This window comes from Suricata suricatta, chromosome 9 (assembly GCF_006229205.1).
Source record: "Suricata suricatta isolate VVHF042 chromosome 9, meerkat_22Aug2017_6uvM2_HiC, whole genome shotgun sequence".
In the NCBI taxonomy this organism is placed as follows: domain Eukaryota; kingdom Metazoa; phylum Chordata; class Mammalia; order Carnivora; family Herpestidae; genus Suricata; species Suricata suricatta.
Window position 1 is genome coordinate 27,520,376 of NC_043708.1, and position 17,019 is coordinate 27,537,394.

General features: G+C 54.4%; 1 protein-coding gene across 2 annotated transcripts in view; it reads right to left on the reverse strand.

The window, feature by feature from the left end:
* The window catches only part of PAPLN (papilin, proteoglycan like sulfated glycoprotein), a 34,172-nt gene that overhangs the window by 15,114 nt on the left and 2,039 nt on the right, over positions 1-17,019 (reverse strand). For both annotated transcript variants that reach the window (XM_029951890.1, XM_029951891.1), the window contains exons 2-14: positions 15,297-15,356; positions 13,011-13,126; positions 12,146-12,206; positions 11,829-11,931; positions 9,859-9,989; positions 8,982-9,105; positions 8,429-8,509; positions 8,170-8,342; positions 7,928-8,051; positions 7,409-7,535; positions 6,181-6,388; positions 5,450-5,632; positions 5,082-5,223 (exon numbers count right to left, since the gene is read on the reverse strand). In XM_029951890.1, the coding sequence (XP_029807750.1) occupies positions 5,082-5,223; positions 5,450-5,632; positions 6,181-6,388; positions 7,409-7,535; positions 7,928-8,051; positions 8,170-8,342; positions 8,429-8,509; positions 8,982-9,105; positions 9,859-9,989; positions 11,829-11,931; positions 12,146-12,206; positions 13,011-13,126; positions 15,297-15,350 (1,627 nt within the window). In that variant the 5' untranslated portion in view covers positions 15,351-15,356. The remainder of the gene's footprint in view (positions 1-5,081; positions 5,224-5,449; positions 5,633-6,180; positions 6,389-7,408; positions 7,536-7,927; positions 8,052-8,169; positions 8,343-8,428; positions 8,510-8,981; positions 9,106-9,858; positions 9,990-11,828; positions 11,932-12,145; positions 12,207-13,010; positions 13,127-15,296; positions 15,357-17,019) is intronic.

Below are 17,019 nucleotides of genomic sequence, written 5' to 3' on the forward strand. Positions count from 1 at the left end.
TCTCCCTCTCCTTGTGCCCCTCCCCCCATGCACTCTCTTCTCTCTCAAAATAAAATTTTAAAGTTGAAAAAAAAATAAAATAAAACATACTGCTGAGTGAAAGGTAGGCACAAAAAGTGTACTATTCCTTTTATACGATATATCCAGAACAGGCAAATCCAGAGACAGAAAGCAGATCAGGTTACCAGGGAAGAGGTTAGGGCTAGTGGGGAGTGGTAACTTAAGGGGTACAAACAGCGTGCTTTTATGGGCGAGGAAATATTTTAAAACTAGAAGAGAGCGGGTGGTTGTACAATGTTGTGCGTGCATGACACCAAAGTGCACACTTCACAGTGGTTAACTAGCGGTTACGTGACTCTCACCTCAAAACATTCTGTACTAAAAACCCTTGTTTAAAAAGCACAATTTGGTTGATAGATCAATAGGGACAGGAGTGAATCATGAAAAAGCACATATAACAAAACAGTAATTATAGAATTTAAGTGTGGGTACATTGCTGCTTGCTATGCAGTTCTTCAACTGTTCTGTATGTTTAAAATTCTTCATTAGCCTTCCTCAAAAAATTAAAAATAGGCGCTTCAGTGGCTCAGTGCATTAAGCATCCGACTTTGGCTCAGGTCATGATCTCATGGTTTGTAAGTTTGAGCCCCATATCGGGTTCCATGCGGACAGCTCAGAGCCTGGAGCCTGCTTCGGATTCTGTGTGTGTGTGTGTGTGTGTGTGTGTGTGTGTGTGTGTGTCTCTCTCTCTCTCTCTCTCCCCCTCCCTTGCTCACACTGTCTCTCAAAAATAAGATTAAAAAGAAAATAAAAACAGAATTGCCACGTGACTCAGTAATTTCACTACTATTTACCCAAAGAACACAAAAACACTAATTCAAAAAGATACCTGTATCTCTACATCTATTGCAGCATTATTTACAATAGCCAAGATTTGGAAGCAACCTAAGTGTCCATCAACTAATGAATGGATAAAGAAGATACATATATACACAATGGAATATCATTCAGCAATAAAAAGAACGAAATCTTGACATTTGCAACAACATGGATGGATCTATAGAGCATAATGCTAAGCAAAATAAAAGAAATACTCCAGGATTTCACTCATATGTTGAATTTAAGAAACAAATGGAGAAAAAAGAGAAAGAAACAGACTTTTAACCATAGAGAACTGATAGCTGCCAGAGGGGAGGTGGGGGGGATGGGGGAAATAGGTAATGGGGATTAAGTGCACATTTACCACGATGAACACTGAGTATAGAATTGCTGAATCACTACGTTGTATACTTGGAACTGTCTGTTAAATATACTGGAATTAGACAATAACCAGGCCTGTCTTCCCAGCATGGGGAATTGGATTAGGGTCTGCTCAGAAACATGAAATATTTTTTTCACCATCTAATTGTCCAACTCGGTAAACTTACTAAAAATCATGAATTATACCATTAGAGTGGGTGAATTTTATAGTATGTATTTAACCACCTCAGAGTTATGAAGATTTTTCATAAAATGGAGAAAAACACAAAAGGTTAACTATGAACAGGAATTTTTTTAAATGACACATAACAGGACTCACCCCAAATGCTCCTAGTGAAAGGTGCGCTTTGTGTGTCCATGCGTGTGTGCGTGTCGGTGGGACGGGGGGGGGGGGGCACTTCCTTCTGTTTGTCAGTGTATTTCAAATTTTCCACGATAAGCATATTACCTCACAATGGAACAAAGTTATAAAAGCGAAGTGAAAATTTCATCTCCACACAGACTAGATCTTGCAGCCCCCAGGGAATATTTAAAAGATAACTTAGGGTCGGAAGACTCTAGCAGATGCGCAGTAAAATCTTTGTTTTCATCTCATCACCTCTCCCACCCAGGCCAAACCCTGGCAGAAGGCAGACTCCCCTCTCTGTCCAGTTCCATCACGTCCTGGGTGCACCCCCAAGACTGCAGCCACAGTCCCCAGCCAGCCAGCCCCTCTGTTGGCTCAATCAGCAAGGCACCTTCCTGCCCAGCCCGTCCTGCCCCGGCTTCCCCTCTTCTCTTCCACCTTTCAGGCTCAACTTGGGGTCCAGGGCGGCTTCCCGCACACCATCTGGGCCCCAGGCTGCTGGGCAAGCGGCCGGCCCTTCCTTTTCACGGCTCTTGTGAGCGCTTGCGTTTCTGCAGCGTCCTCCCTGCCAGGCTCCTGCTCCAACGGCCTCCACTTCAGACTGCCCTCCTAAGTAGCTTTCATGGGCTCCCTACCCAGCTGCAAAGCTTTTGGTGGCTCCCCTGGGCCTATCCGACAAATTTAATGCACAGCCCCGGCTGAGGCCCCCACCCTAGGAGCCCCACCCCCGCACCGGGGCTGAGGGCTGGCCTCAGTCAGAGCTATCCAGCACTTGAAATGTGACCACAGTGACCGAGAAACTGAGTTTTACATTATTCTAATTAGAATTAACTCAATTTTAAACTTAAAAACTGATGCTTGATTCACTTACTGGAAAATGCTTCAGTATGTTTGGAACAACTTTGGTATGCGAATCTACTTTTCCAACTGTACATTTTACGAAATCTAAATATAGATCAAGTATGCTAGTGAAATTTTAGCAACGGAATTTAGATATGCTGTAAGTGTGAGCGATACAGAGAATTTAGATTTTTTTTAATCTTGTGTAAAAAAGAACGTAAAATATCCTATTCATAATTTTTTATATTGCTTACATGTTAAAAATATTTGTGTTAAAAAAACATTAAAAAATTTTTAAATGTTTATTTACTTCTGAGGGAGAGAGCGAGCGCAACAGAGCACAAGCAGGGGAGGAGCAGAGGGAGAGGGAGACAAAATCTGAAGCAGGCTCCAGGCTCTGAGCTCTCAGCACAGAGCCGGATGCGGGGCTCAAACCCATGAACTGTGAGACCGTAACCTGAGTCGAAGTCAAACGCTTAACCAACAGAGCCACCCAGGTACCCCAAACACTATTTTTTTTAAATTTTCAATGTTTATTTTTGAGAGAGAGAGAGGGAGAGAGAGAACAAGCAGGGGAGGGGCAGGGAGAGAGGAAGACACAGAATCCAAAGCAGGCTCCAGGGCCTGAGCTGTCAGCAGAGTCTGACACGGGGCTCGAACCCACGGACTGTGAGATCATGCCCTGAGCTGAAGTCAAATGCTTAACCAACTAAGCCACCCAGGAGCCCCCTCTCAAAACTATTTAAATTAAGGAAATTTTTAATCTTTACACTCAACAACTTGGGGCTTTAACTCACCACCTTGAGATTGAGTCACATGCCCTAGCGACAGAGCCAGTCAGGCACCCTGAATGAAACATTATTTAATATAAATTCACTTGTTTCTTTCTACTTTGTGAGAAAGAGAACACACAAGCACAAGTGGGGGAAGGGCAGAGAGAGAGCGAGAGAGAGAATCCCAATCAAGGCGGGGCTTGAACTCACGAACTGTGATATCATGACCTGAGCTGAGATCAACATTCAGATGCCCAATCAACTATGGCCCCCAGGCGCCCCTTCCTTCTGCTTTTTAAATGTGATTCTTAGTTTTAAATGACATGGGGCTCGCCTCTATTTCTGCCAGCAAGTGCTGTTCTAGAAAGAGAAGGAGCAGCGGCTTCCGCGCCCGTCAGCACCGCAGCGTTAGCAGCAGTACCCACACCCCGGAAACGACCCGAGTCCCAAGTTCCCGCCCATCATGGACTTCTGCCGGAGAGATCAGGAGACGCAGTACCCACACCCCGGAAACGACCCGAGTCCCAAGTTCCCGCCCATCATGGACTTCTGCGGAGAGATCAGGAGACGCAGAAACGTTCACGCAACCAAATGGCTTTGCGGGGGAAGCACACACGGAATCCCACGCACAGAAGGGTTTAGCACACAAAACATGGGATCAAGCCAATTCCACTGGTCTACACGCTGCTTTCCTAAGGTCTTCATGTTTTCTACAATGAACACAGATTATTTTTTATAAAAATAGCCATGGAAGTTGTTTCTCTTTCACTTCAGCCTGGCCTGAAATGCCTTGTTTCCTTTCTTTCTACCTATGTGAACGCCTCTCCGGGGCAGGCTCAGGGCCACCTCCTCTAGGAAGGCATCCGTGACTCCAGGAGGCCAGACTACTCGAAGCCTGAGGGCCCTCCTGCTCATGCATCACAAAGGCCAGGCAGAGGCCCCCCAGGAGCCTGGCCCAGGGGCCCCCCCACAGCCTCGCATAACTATAAACCCTTTGCTTATCAACCTCTGTGTGTTCAGGCACAGTGCCAAGTTATCACCATAAGAAAAGCATCCTTATTAACCCCATTGTACAGATGGGCAAACTGAGGACCAGAGAGGAGAGCCACGTGGTTGGTCAGCAACAGAGTAGAGATTTAAACTCAGGTTAGCTGCTAACTCCAGACAACTTGTTCTTAGTCACCTCACCGTGCCATGAGCCTCCCTTGGAAATCTACCATCGCGGCTCACAGGACCCTCACCACTAGCCAAACACACCTTCCGGCAGGATCAGAAGCCCCCCCCCCACTCACCCCCTCCCAGCAGGCCCCAGCCCACATTCTTCCTCAACATCACATCCTCACACCAAGCAAGGACTGGCCTCTGGGCCCTTGGTCTGCAGCTCCTCGTGCCTGGGACATCTTCTTTCCCAGTGGGATGAAGGGACAGGGAAGACACGGGCAGAAGCAGTATGTGAGGACAGTCCTTCCTGGACCACCTCCCTCTTCTGCACTCAATCACTCAGTCATTCGATAAACATGTACTGAGTACCCACCTTGTGCTAAGTTCTGTGGTGGGGGATCAACAGGAATAAGGAAGCCAGTAGGCCTGACAAGCCGTACAGTCACTGCAGCCCAAGGAAACGAACCCAAGAGTGACGATAGGCTTTGGGGGGTGGGAGGAGGATACGGCCCCTGATGTGGAAATGGGGCGGATCACGGGGCCACACAGAGTTACAGGCTGTGGGTGGCAGAGCCTTCAGCAGAGACGCGGGTGCCCCGCGGGTGCCGGCTGTGGCACAGGAAGCGCTGGCTGGGGTCGTGATGGGGAAGGAGGTCGGGCCAGGAGCACCCGCGGCCCCTCCACCCTCACCCGGTCCTCACCTGGAGGGAGGTGGCAGGGCTGTGGGTTGCAGGGCTCCACCTCCGCGGGCTTGGATGGCTGCAGGCTCCTGCAGCGGCTGGGGGACCCGATGGCACAGATGACCTGGCGCCGCCGAGTGCCCGAGCCACAGCTCTTGGAGCACTGGGGCCCGCAGGGTGGGCATGCAGAGAGAGAACAGGCACACAGAAGGGGAGGGACCCTGAGCTGGGGGGTCCCCACAAGGGAGAGAGGGTGGGAGGGAGGACGGGGGAAGCTGCCTGGAAATGCAGGTCAGACCCAAGGATGGTCACGTGTCCGGCCACCTGTCAGAGACCCAGGGGACCAGAACTGGGCAGCAGTTATGGAGGGGAAAGAGGCGAGTGCTCACTAGACCCCAGGCGCCCACATGCCAGGCCTGGTCGTTGATGGCGGGACAGTCTTCAGGCACACAGGCCTCAGAGACAGGGGGGCGGTCCTCCAAGGAGCATGCAGCAGCATGGAGCAGAGACCCCTCGTCACTCCGGCAAGTGACACTCCGCTTCCGGATCCCGGCCCCGCAGCTGACAGAGCACTGTAAGGACCAGGCTGTCAGCAGGAGCTGCCCAGAGGGGCCATGCCAGGGCAGACAGCTGCAGGCCCCTCTGCCAGCGTGGAGGGTGGACAGCCCTCTACTGCCTGTATCCAGCCCCTGGGCTCAGAGAAGCTGAGTCGCTTTTCTGAGGTCACACAGCCTACACCATGGCTGCTGACACCGAGTTTAGGTACATTTTCCACATTCCCTCGTTTGAAAGTTGAACGTATGTACATGCTGGGAGCAGTTGACCAGCTCCTCCCTCACCCCCAAACAAGGGGCTCGGCTGTTTCCTCATGCCAAGGGAGAGCCTTTCCCACCCTGCCTGGGATCCTGGAGGAGGAGGAAGGATCCAAGCAGCTGCTCCTAGTCCGCCTTGGCCACAGCTTCTGAGACCACCCAGCTGGTCACCTTACTGCCCAGGGTCTATTCCCCCAGCAGAGGAGACACCTCCCAGTCCAGCTCTGCTGTTGCCCCCAAGACCCAGCACCTGACTGCCTCCCCCACCCCGACCCTGCCAGGCATCCCCATAGGGGCAGAGGCCTCACCTCTCCCCAGGGCTCTGCCCTCCAGGACGCACAGCGCTGCAGGCTGCAAGGCCGCGTGGAGGGGGGCTTCCCGGGCAGGCCTGCACACTCGGCCTCCTCAGTAGCCTCCTGGACGCCAGCCTCACTGGACAAGACGCAGTAGACAGAGCGGGACTGGGAGCCGCCGCCACAGGAGGCCGAGCAGGGTGACCAGGGCCCCGTCTTCCAGCTGATGGGAAGCGGGAATCCGGTCAGGCGGGCCCAGCAGCTGCAGCCCAGGCCCAAGGCAGCACCAGCTCTCACACACAGGAGTGGACTAGGGACGCCCCCAACCTGGCCCATCCTCACATCTAGGTCTGACAGGTGGTATAGGGTTGGGGGTGCAGAGATCTCTGCACAAAAGGCCATGCCCTCTATGTGCCATCTCTCACCCCTGAGCACTGGTCTCTACGGTGCAGAGCCTGGCTGCCCATTTTAGCTTTATTGCCCTCCCTTGTGTCCCCCTTTCTCCTTCTCACCAGGCCCCCCGTCACCCCCAACCAGACTCCAGCACCTCTGCATCTGACCTCAGCTGGGGTCATCTCCCCGAGGGGCTGTGCTCACCCACTTCACCCACTTGCGGGGTCATCCCACCTGGCCCTGAGACACAAGGACCAAAAGAAAAGGCAGCCCCAAGTGCCCTATGCAAAGCCAAGCCCACCACCATTGCGAGAGGCCAGATGCCACCAAGAGGCTGGCTGCCACCAAGGCCACAAGGGTGGAAGGACTGCACCAGCGCAGCAGGGAGCCTGTGGCCTGCCGATTACCTGTTCCTGCAGGCACGCTGGGCCCCAGCAAGGTGCCACGCTCTGGGCTGGCGCAGGTAAGAGGTCCTTTGTGCATGAACAAAGGCATGGCTGATGCCCACAGGCCCTCTGGCCCGATCCCTGGCCCACTTCTTGGCATCTGCTGAGCCAAGTTCCCTGCCGGCTCAGACAGGGCTTCCAGTACCCTTCCCCACTCTCCTACACCAGCCTGGACATTTTGGGCACTGGGCACACGTGTGTGGACAGAACAGCCCTGATCTCATGCCCATGCCCCTCCCCTGCCCCCCCCCCCCGTGACAGCTGCCTCTTCCCCACTCTGGCCACAGCTGTAGGGAGCCCTGGACCCCACCATCTGTTTGCTTAAGCGGCCTAGAGACCACACTGCCTTCCCATCCAAAGGCTCGGGCCCCACCATGGGTGGAGGAGGCTGGCAAGGGCCTCACCGCTTGTTTTGCGGACACGGGTGAGTGCTGCAGGGGCGGCGGTCAGCCGGCCGCAGCTGGCGCTGGCACATGTGGTCGGGGTAGACCTCGTTGTCAGCGGTGCAGAACACTGGGCGGGACTGGTGACCTGCAGGGGCCCGGCCATCGTAGAACATGATCAGTCAGCCTTCCCCAGATGCATTCTCTGGGCGGGGCGTCATTCTAGACACACCCCAAGTGCCATCTTGATTCTCAACTGACCCCCCCCCCATAGGTGCCATCATCATCTCCAATTTACAGATGGGGAAACTGAGGTTTGAGGAGTATCATCTGTGGGTGATGGAGCCCTACCATGATGCCTGGGCATCTGCTCTGGGACCGGCCTCTGCGGCCACCTTGGGGAAGCCTTCTTCGGTCCTCTTAGAAGGGGAGGGAACCCTTCATGGAGTCCCTGACCCCTGGGTTTCCTCCAGGTGACCCCCCTCCCCCGCAACGTGCAGACATCTCATATACGCACCCACCCCCCGGGGCTGCCCTCACCTCCACCGCACTCAGTGCTGCAGTCACTCCAGGAGCCGTGGCTCCAGTGGAAGCCAGGCCGGGGGCTGCCCAGGGGCAGGTGGTACTCGTAGCTCACGCCCGGGTTGGGCTCCTGGCTGAGGAGCTGTGCGGGAGGGTCCTCGCTGAGGCCTGAGCGCCCCCCGGCCCCCGTGAGCAGGTCAAAAGCCCCTGCACCTCAGACTCTGGGGACTGGGTGGCCCCGCTCCCTGGCAGCCCCTCACCTCGATGACCAGGGGCTCAGAGGTGGGCCCGCGAGCGAGGAGCCGCTCGGGCGCCAGGTCCCCCTCGGCCCCTCGCTCGTAATGCAGGATGGTGCTGGCCACGGGCAGGGCCCAGGCGCCCCCGATGGTCCAGTGCCCGTTGAGGTAGTATTCACCATGGACACTCTTCACCGCTGCACAGAGGTGAACCGCCCAGTCAGCAGCCAGGGCAGGACCCACCACCCTGTCACAGCCCAGCCTCGCCCCAGACTGCGCTCACCCAGGAAGTTCCTGCTGGCGGCCACCTCCTCCACGCGGATACTGGTGGCCCCCGAGGGAATGATGAGGATCTGGTTGTAGCCTGCGGGGACAAGGACACTCTGGGCCCAGCCGCGCCCCGGCAGCACAGATGGGGTCAGGGACAGGCAGGGCCGGGCTGCTTGCAGGAGGAGGAGCAGCAGCTCCATAAAGGCTGAAGGGTCGGCAGGCTTGGGTGCCCAAACAGACTGGGGGTGGGAAGGGACAGCCAGGGACCGTGGGGGAGGGGACAGCCAGGGACCGTGGGGAGGGTTGACGAGAGGCCTCCAGCTGGCGGCAGTGCAGGGTCACGCTGGCTAAGTGGGCAGAGCGCCTTACTATCGTGAGCCCACGGGCTCAGGTGAAAGGCTGTGGCCTCCACCCTGAGGCAGGGCCTCAGGCCTTGGAGACCTGAGTGCCAGACCAGACTCTCTCAGGGCCACGAGGGTGACTCAGATGGAACAGAAGACAGGTGAGGAAGGGACAGGCAACACACCCTCGTCTCCATGGCCTGTGGGCCCCCAGAGAACCCCCACCTCTGCTGAGGTCATTAGCATCAAAGGTGCCTGTGACGGGGTAGCAGGTAGTGCCGTCACCCCCACACTGCAGACACTTGTCCTCCTCCTTTGATGAGTCTAGATTGTGGTCACAGCCGACGACCTACCGGGCAGAGATGAGGAGGAGATGAAAGAGGCCAGAGGAAATCATGGATACACTAGGATCCAAACGCCAGTGGCTGGTCAGACCCGGGAAGGACAGGAAGTGCTCGTCGGCCATGAAGGCCGAGTGAGCACCGGAACTAGCCTGTGGCCCGCCATCTACCCCTTCTGCTGGCCTAGCACCCATCTCCCCTTCTCTGGCAACAACACTTCATTTCCCAGTTTGGAAAGAGGCCCCCAAAATGTGTGGGGGACAAGTCAGCAGATTCTACACCTTGCTCAGAGAGTGGTTCACAGGAAGCCCCAAGCCAGGACAAATCAGCGACAGCCCCAGGTCACTGGAACTCCTGGGAGGAGGGCACCCCTTCCAGCCAGAGCTGGGAGCTGCTGGTGGCCATTAGCACACCTATTTCCAGCGGTCTCATCAGGCACCTACAGTCAGCCAGCCAGCCCATGCCTCGATGGCGTTTTCCCCCCTTTGTCAGTTTTAGTTGGGTTTCTTTGACTTGCCACGCAGAGGGTTGCTCTTATCGTGTTGCTTGAGCTTTTGAAGGGCAAAGGTAAGAAGGTCATAGGGCATCTATGAAGCAAAGACACCTTAGACGCTGGTTGTAGGAAGACATCAAGTTCATGAGAGCCACTGGCCCTGCTGGTGTGGGGCAGGGGGACATTCTGCAATAGGCCCGAGGCCAAAATGGGCAGCAGGGGGTAGGGGGAGAGGGAGGGGGAGAGGGAGGGGGAGGGCCCAACTCACCCGGCAGCTGCCCTCCACACACACGTCCCGTTTGCCAGGCTCGCAGGGCGTCCCGTCCACGACGGCCTCCCGGTGCTGGTAGTAGAAGTTCTCCCCCTTGGGAATGCAGTTCAGCTCACACTTGTTCGGGGCTGAGCAGGCAAAGGGGAAAGCTGAGGTGCCGTGCAAGCGTCAAGTCCTGCCTTAGGAACAAGGAGGCACGGGCAGGGGCCAGAAGCACACAAACAGCGGAGAAAGCAAGCCCTTGCAGGGGCTCTCCCCCCCGTCCCCCGGTGGCTCGGAATCCCACCCCGTCCCAGGGAGAAGGAACAGTCACAAAACTGCTGCATCCCTGGGGATCAAGCTGAAGAAAAACTCCAAGATAAAGAACAAGCCAGCCACTTGAAGAGACCTACCTCATCCTTATAGACGAGCCCATGTGTTAACAATCAGCTATTCTAAGTAAATGATTCACAGAACACTACGCATGCTGACTACTCTGTAAAGAATTATGAAGACCATGCAGTGATGTGTGAAGACGCCTATACCACACGATGCAAAATGGTGCTATGTAATAACTATAAATGCATAAAACGTATATATAGAGAAAATAAGGAGAGAAATGCTAAAATGGAATGCTAGACCAAGCCTGTGACACAACAAAGGCGGCATCCCTTGCATGGCCCTTCCTAATCTTTCCTCTGTGTTCCAGTTTTTTTTTTTTAAGAAATTTTTAAACATTTATTTATTTGAGGGGCTCAGAGCCTGGAGCTTGCTTTGGATTCTGTGTCTCCCTCTCTCTCTGCCCCTCCCCCACTTGTGCTCAGTCTCTGTCTCTCAAACAACCGTTAAAAAAATTTTTTTTACATTTGTTTATTTTTGACAGAGGGAGACAGAGAATCCCAAGCAGACTCCACGCTGTCAGCTCAGAGCCTGCTGCAGGGCTCTGACCCACAATCCACGAGATCACAATCTGAGCTGAAATCAATTGGTTAGACTGAGCCACCCAGGTGCCCCTCTACTTTTCTTCCACATGGATATATTTAAATTATCAGGCAGAGCAAAGATTGCCAACAGGCTCCCCTGGGGCCACTCCTCTATCCAAGACCCTCTTCCCCATCCAGTGACACACACAGGATATAAGTGTTCATGGATTGGGAATCCAGAATGTCATACTTTCCAGGAGTCGTTTGCAATGAGCAGTGAACACTAACACTCAGAAGGATTAGCCTAAGGAATCTTCTGACTCCCCTACAATGTTTCAATTATATACCAGTTTTTGTTTTTTAATTTTTTAATGTTTATTTATTAGTAAGAGAGAGACAAAGCACGAGCAGGGGAAGGGCAGAGAGAGGGGGAGACACAGAATCCGAAGCAGGCTCCAGGCTCAGAGCCCCACGTGGGGCTTGTACTCACAAACCGCGAGATCATGACCTGCGTGAAGTCAGACACTTAACCAACTGAGTCACCCAGGCCTGGCCCCTCTACGTGTGCTTTTTTCTGAAACTGTATTGCTCTAAAAATTAACCAGACCGAGCTCTCTGGCGCCAGAGGTCCTGAGTAAATGGGTTCGTGCCACACCAAGCCCCTTGCAGCCCCAGCACACAGTCTGCTCTGACCCACCGCACCAGCCCCCCTCCGCCCCAAGGCGTCCGTGCTCCATGAGGAATACTTCCGGAGCAGGCCAAACAAAGCCGGGCGCAAAATGGCAAGGACGTGGCCTAGTGGCTTTGTTTGAGAAAGCAGAGATGGCAAAAAGGATGGAGAGACCTCCAAATGCCCCCTGCTGTTCTGCTGGAGTGGGCACACGCTGGGAGAACGGTGGCACCGTGGGGTGGTTGTTTTTTTTTTTTTAATGTATTTGACAAAGCATCTATAATACGGTAGTAATTGTGTAATGGTAATGTACAGAAGAGATCCCAAACAGGTGGGGCGCAGCACAGAGCAAGGGTGCTGCAGGAGGGGCGCGGGCGCTGGGGACCACCACCTACCCCCGTAGTAGGGCAGCCACTTGTAACGCTTTCCCTGGAAGTCCTGGCCATCGAACTGGGAGCATTGCTCAGCCCGGAAGTCCCTGGCACCGGCGGGACAGCTCTGCAGGGGGCGAGCGGGGAAGGGAGGGGGCAGGTGGGCACTCCCTCCCCGCCACGCCCCCTAGCGGCTTGGGACGGGGCGGCTCCTGAGCGCCTCCTTGCTGGGGCTTCCCGCCTCCCAGGCTGCGCACCAGAGGGAGGGCGCCCCCCAGGACTGGGAGGTCAACTGGGTAGGGGTTCCCAGAAGCTGGCGCCCCCACTCCTGGGGGCTTTACCTCAGTGTGGCAAGAGCGGTGGCTCCGGGCAGGGCCCACGCAGCTGGAGCCTCCATCTCTCCTGAGGATGAGAGCACTGGGAAGGTCCAGACCCCACCAACCAACACCCCCTCCTCCTCCTGAGGCTCCCCCACAGGGCCGAGGAGGGATGCCCGGGCACACACAGGTTCCCCAGGTAGTTGTGATGAGCCTGAGCTTACGCTTGAAAGAAGCTGAACTCAGCAGTCGATTCTGAACTGTCTCTAACTCAGGGCTCTTAAAGCAAATTTCCAAAGACCCAAATTCTGCCTTTGGAGATAAAATAAGATGTAATATATACACATCTAGTAAGGTTATCCTGCCATTTAAGGAGTATAGGAGTATAAGGTGCTTAGAATAATAGCTCATGTCTCTTCCTCTTCACGAAAGGTTCTCAGGAATAGTGAGGTAACCCACCGACAAGCAAAGGGTCAGCCCCTTGTTTTGTGCCCCACCCGGCATAGCACCTATCTGAGTGCAGGGCACAGAGGTGCTTGATCCCTCATTTATTAAAGTGGGAGACACGTATAAAGAGGCTGCAGGTGGAGAAAATGCACAGGTTAGCAATTGTTGAACCTCTTTCAGTAATTCAAGAAGTTGCTGCACCTGCCTGCCACAGGAAGCGCTGGAAACTAGAGACTCAGGGGCTTAAGGCAGGTGTGTCTCTAGTTCCTTTGAAATAAGGGTGATTGTTGGAATCAGCGTGTAAGTACGTGGAAAATGACTGGATTTTAAATATTCCACCAACGCTGCTCCCAGAACGAACCTATTGCTCGGGACCAGCGGACTCCACGACCAGCCTGGCCCCTGCCCTCTTCTAGCGGTTGGCCCGGCCAGCCTCCCCTACCTCTGGGAGTAGCAGGGGCGCTCCCGGAAGCTGATGCCCCCTCCGCAGGTCCGGCTGCAGGGGCTCCAGCTGCCCCAGGGGCCCCAGGGGTCATTCTGCCGCCTCACCTTGGGAGCCTGGAGGAAAAGACACGCTGAGGAGTGTGAGTCACTCAGAGCCCCCCTACACGGGCACTGGGGCTCCCTGGAGAGCCCCTAACATTCCCCAGTCTCACCTTAGGAGCCAACCTCTTCAAGTACTCGGCAAGAACACCAGGCACCCCAAACATTCCTTTACAGAATTCACTAGCTTTCACCATAAGGGGACAGGAGCCTTACAAACATGCCCTGGCCTCCTGAGACCAGCACCCACAAAGCAGACACCCACTTGCCCAGCAGGCGGGAGGGAGGGACTGAGCCTGCCAGATCTTAGAGCCCGGCTCTCCACCCCTCCATGCCCTCTCCCTAAGTAAAGAAAGCACATTGGCTTCAGCCACGGGCAGCAGTCACGTTTTCTCTCTATATAATTACTCAAACCACGAGCTGATGGTGTAGAGCCAGAAGTAGCGGGTCCAGTTGTCTTCCCCCTGGCCTGTCCTCACCAGCTCCTGCTCTCAGTACCCAGCCTCTCCACCCGACTCCCCCCTCCCAGGGCAACTGGCGGGGGGGGGGGGGGGGTTCTTCCTGCTGCGTGCTTCCCAGGGCTGTGCTGTGGAAGGGTGGGTGTGAGAGAAGGTGTGAGTGGGTGGAAACGGAGGCAGAGGAAACCACACCTGACCAGCCTGGGGTTGGCAGGCGGGACGGGGTGTGATGGCCAGGGTATATATCTGCTTTATTCCTCCCTCACCCCCGTCAGCACTGAGAAAGGCCAATAAGCACTCAGGGACCCCACGGTGGCCTGCCCTCAACCGGGGCCAGAAACAGGAGACAGCTGAGCTGGGTGCGTGCAGGGGAGGGGCGGAGGAGGGTTCTAGGCCCCACCTGAGCTCACACAGTGTGCGTAGGAAGAGGCAGGAAAAGGTTACTCAGGTGTTCCTAAGGCAGAAAGCACCCAGATCATTTTGTAGACCTTGACTTACTTCACCTGCACAGTAACCTGAGGGAGGGTATTATAACCCCCCAATTAAAGGGGATCTAAGGTCTGATGATTTGCTTATGGTCACACAGTTGTTAGGGGGTGGCTCTGCGTTTCATCCTGGGGTCTCATCACTGGCACCGTAGCCCCTCCACCTGAAAGGTGGCTTCATGCAGCCAGGCATCAGGGAAAGCCTGTGCCAAGGATCTCACAGTGTGACATTTAGGGGGCAAGGACCATGGGGTGCAGAGGTGACCCTGGGCAGCTGGCCTCTAGCCCACCCATCACTGTGACTGTGGCCTGTGCTGCGTGAATGGGGCTTTGGAAAAGTGCCCACTGGCCACCACTGCCTGGCCCCGCCCCTTCTCATCCTTGACTCACACTCTACAGAGGTGCATTTCCCCCCCTTCCCCAAGGACTGCCTGTCTCACAGAGGGGCGGGCAGGGATGTAGGCTAAGCAGAAGCTTAGCAGGAGCAGCACCCAGGACCAAGCCAAGCTCTGTTCTTTGGGTGCTGTTAACAAAACAGCTACTCTGATCACAAGCCGGCTCCCGTGTCCTCTAAATTTGCACTAATGCAGTATCCATGAGCCCCCTGTGGCCATTTAAGTTCATTAAAATCAAACCAGAGAAAAAATTGAGTTCTTCCGCTGCACTAGCCACATTTCATGTGCTCGGAAGCCACAGAACCTAGTCTCTATCTTACTGGACAGCACAGATTCAGAACATTTTTATCATCTCAGAGAGGTCTGTTGGCCATCCCTGCCCTGGGTGCTGCCCCTAGTGAGGAGGAATGACTGGCGCCCCCAAACCTCTAAGCAGAGTCAGGCCGAGGGGCAGACTGCAGAGGGGATGCGCCATCTAGCCTGCACCTTGGCTCGAGCCAGCACCGTCCCCTCCCCTTCTTCCACCTCGGAAGGCTCCCGGGGAGAGGCAGCCCGTGCAAGCAATGGCCCCCTCCCCCAGCAGCTTCTAAAGGAGGAGGGCAGTGGCAAGTTGCCATTCCTGCAAACTGCACCCTGCAGCCCAGCAGGCAGTCCCGGCACCTTGACCAGGCCCCTTCAAGGTTCCATCAGTTTTTGAAAGAATTTTGTGGTCGTTGGCACTCCCTGCTGGGACAGGGGGCTCCAAGCTGCAGGGAGGAGGCTCCTCCCTGGTCCTAAACCCTGAGGCACTCCCCACCCCCATCTCTGCTCCCAAGCTGGGAGCCTGGCCAGGTAGAGCCGCACTCACCGAGGACCCAGGTGCCGGAGCCAGCAGCAGGGACACGAGAAGGAGCAGCTGCATCTCAGCCTGCGGGAGAGGCCGGGGTTGGCGCCAGCAGGGCAGGGATCAGAACCGGTCACGGGCGGGCCGGGCGCATCCCTCCCTCCCTGTTGCCTGCAGGTGACCACAGAGCCAAAGGGGGACCAGAGGGAAGGCCACAGGGCTCAGTGGCACACACGTGGGGCAGAAGGCAGGGTGGGGGTAAGCCTCCTACTGGCTTCTAAAAGTGCAAGAGCACCTTCTTTCAGGATTTAAAGGAGAAAAAAAGAGGGCAATTAAAAATACTTCTTGTTGTGAGGCACCTGGGTGGCTCAGTGGGTTGAGCATTTGTTGGACTCTTGGCTTCCGCTCACGTCAAGATATCACGGTTCCTGAGATGGGGCCCCATGTAGGGCTCTGCGGAGACAGCGCAGAGCCTGCTTGGGACTCCTCTCTCTCTCTCTCTCTCTCTCTCTCTCTCTCTCTGGCTCTTCCCCGCCAACATTCTCTCTCTCCCAAAATAAATAAACATTTAAAAAAATACTTCTTGTTGAATGATCACTTCAGAATCAAAGCAATCAGCCTCACTGCTTTTAATTTAGCAAGAGATTGCTTTTTAAATTTTTGGTGGGTTTTGTTTGTTTGTTTCATTTTTGTTTTTTGAGAGTGAGAATGAGTCGGGAAGGGCAGAGAGAGGAGAGTGAGAATCCCAAGCAGGCTCCACACTCTCAGCTCGAAGAGCGCACGCAAAGCAGGGCTCTATCTCAAGAACCCCGAGATCGTGACCTGAGGAGCAACCAAGACTTGCATGCTGGACCGACTGGGGCACACAGGTGCCCCAAGAGATTGCTTTTTAAAAAGCCACCCCACCGGTTGTTTCTAAAAGGTGTTAATATAGGGGCGCCTGGCTGGCTCAGTCAGTGGAACATACGACTCTTGCTCCAGGGTTGGGAGTTTGAGCCCCAGGTTAGGTGTAGAGACTACTTAAAAACAAAAGCTTTTTTAAAAACTTAACATAATGTTTTTTTAAAAAAAAACTCTCTGTGGGCACGTTGGTGGCTCAGTCAAGCGCCCACTTGGGTTCAGGTCACGATCTCCAGGTTTGTGAGTTCAAGCCCTGAAGAATCAGGCTCTGAGCTCGGAGCCTGCTTCTGATCTTCTATCTTCCTTTCTCTTCTCTTTCCCTGCTCATGCTCACTCTCTCTGTCTCTGTCTCTCAAAAATAAATAAATATTTTTAAAGTTGCATTAAAAAACTCTCCAAAGGGGTGCCTGTGTGGCTCAGTCAGTTAAGCATCCGACTTCAGCTGAGGCCATGATCTCACAGCTCGTGGGTTCGAGCCCCGCATCAGGTTCTGTGCTCACGGCTCACAGCCTGTAGTCTGCTTTGGATTCTGTGCCTCTCTCTCTCTCTCTCTCTCTGCCTTCCCTTGCTCATACTCTGTCTCTTTCTTAAAAAAAAAAAAATTGAAGATGCCTTTAAAACTCAAATGCTTTAAAAATGTCAATTGTATTGACAAAATACAGCACCCTTTCTTAATAAAAACCCTTGAGAAAGTCGGAATAGAAGGAACTTACCTAAACATTATAAGAGCAGTCTATGAAAAACCCACAGCTAATATCATCCTCAATGGGGAAAAACTGAGAGCATTCCCCCTGAGATCAGGAACACGACAGGGGTGCCCACTCTCACCACTGTTGTTCAACATAGT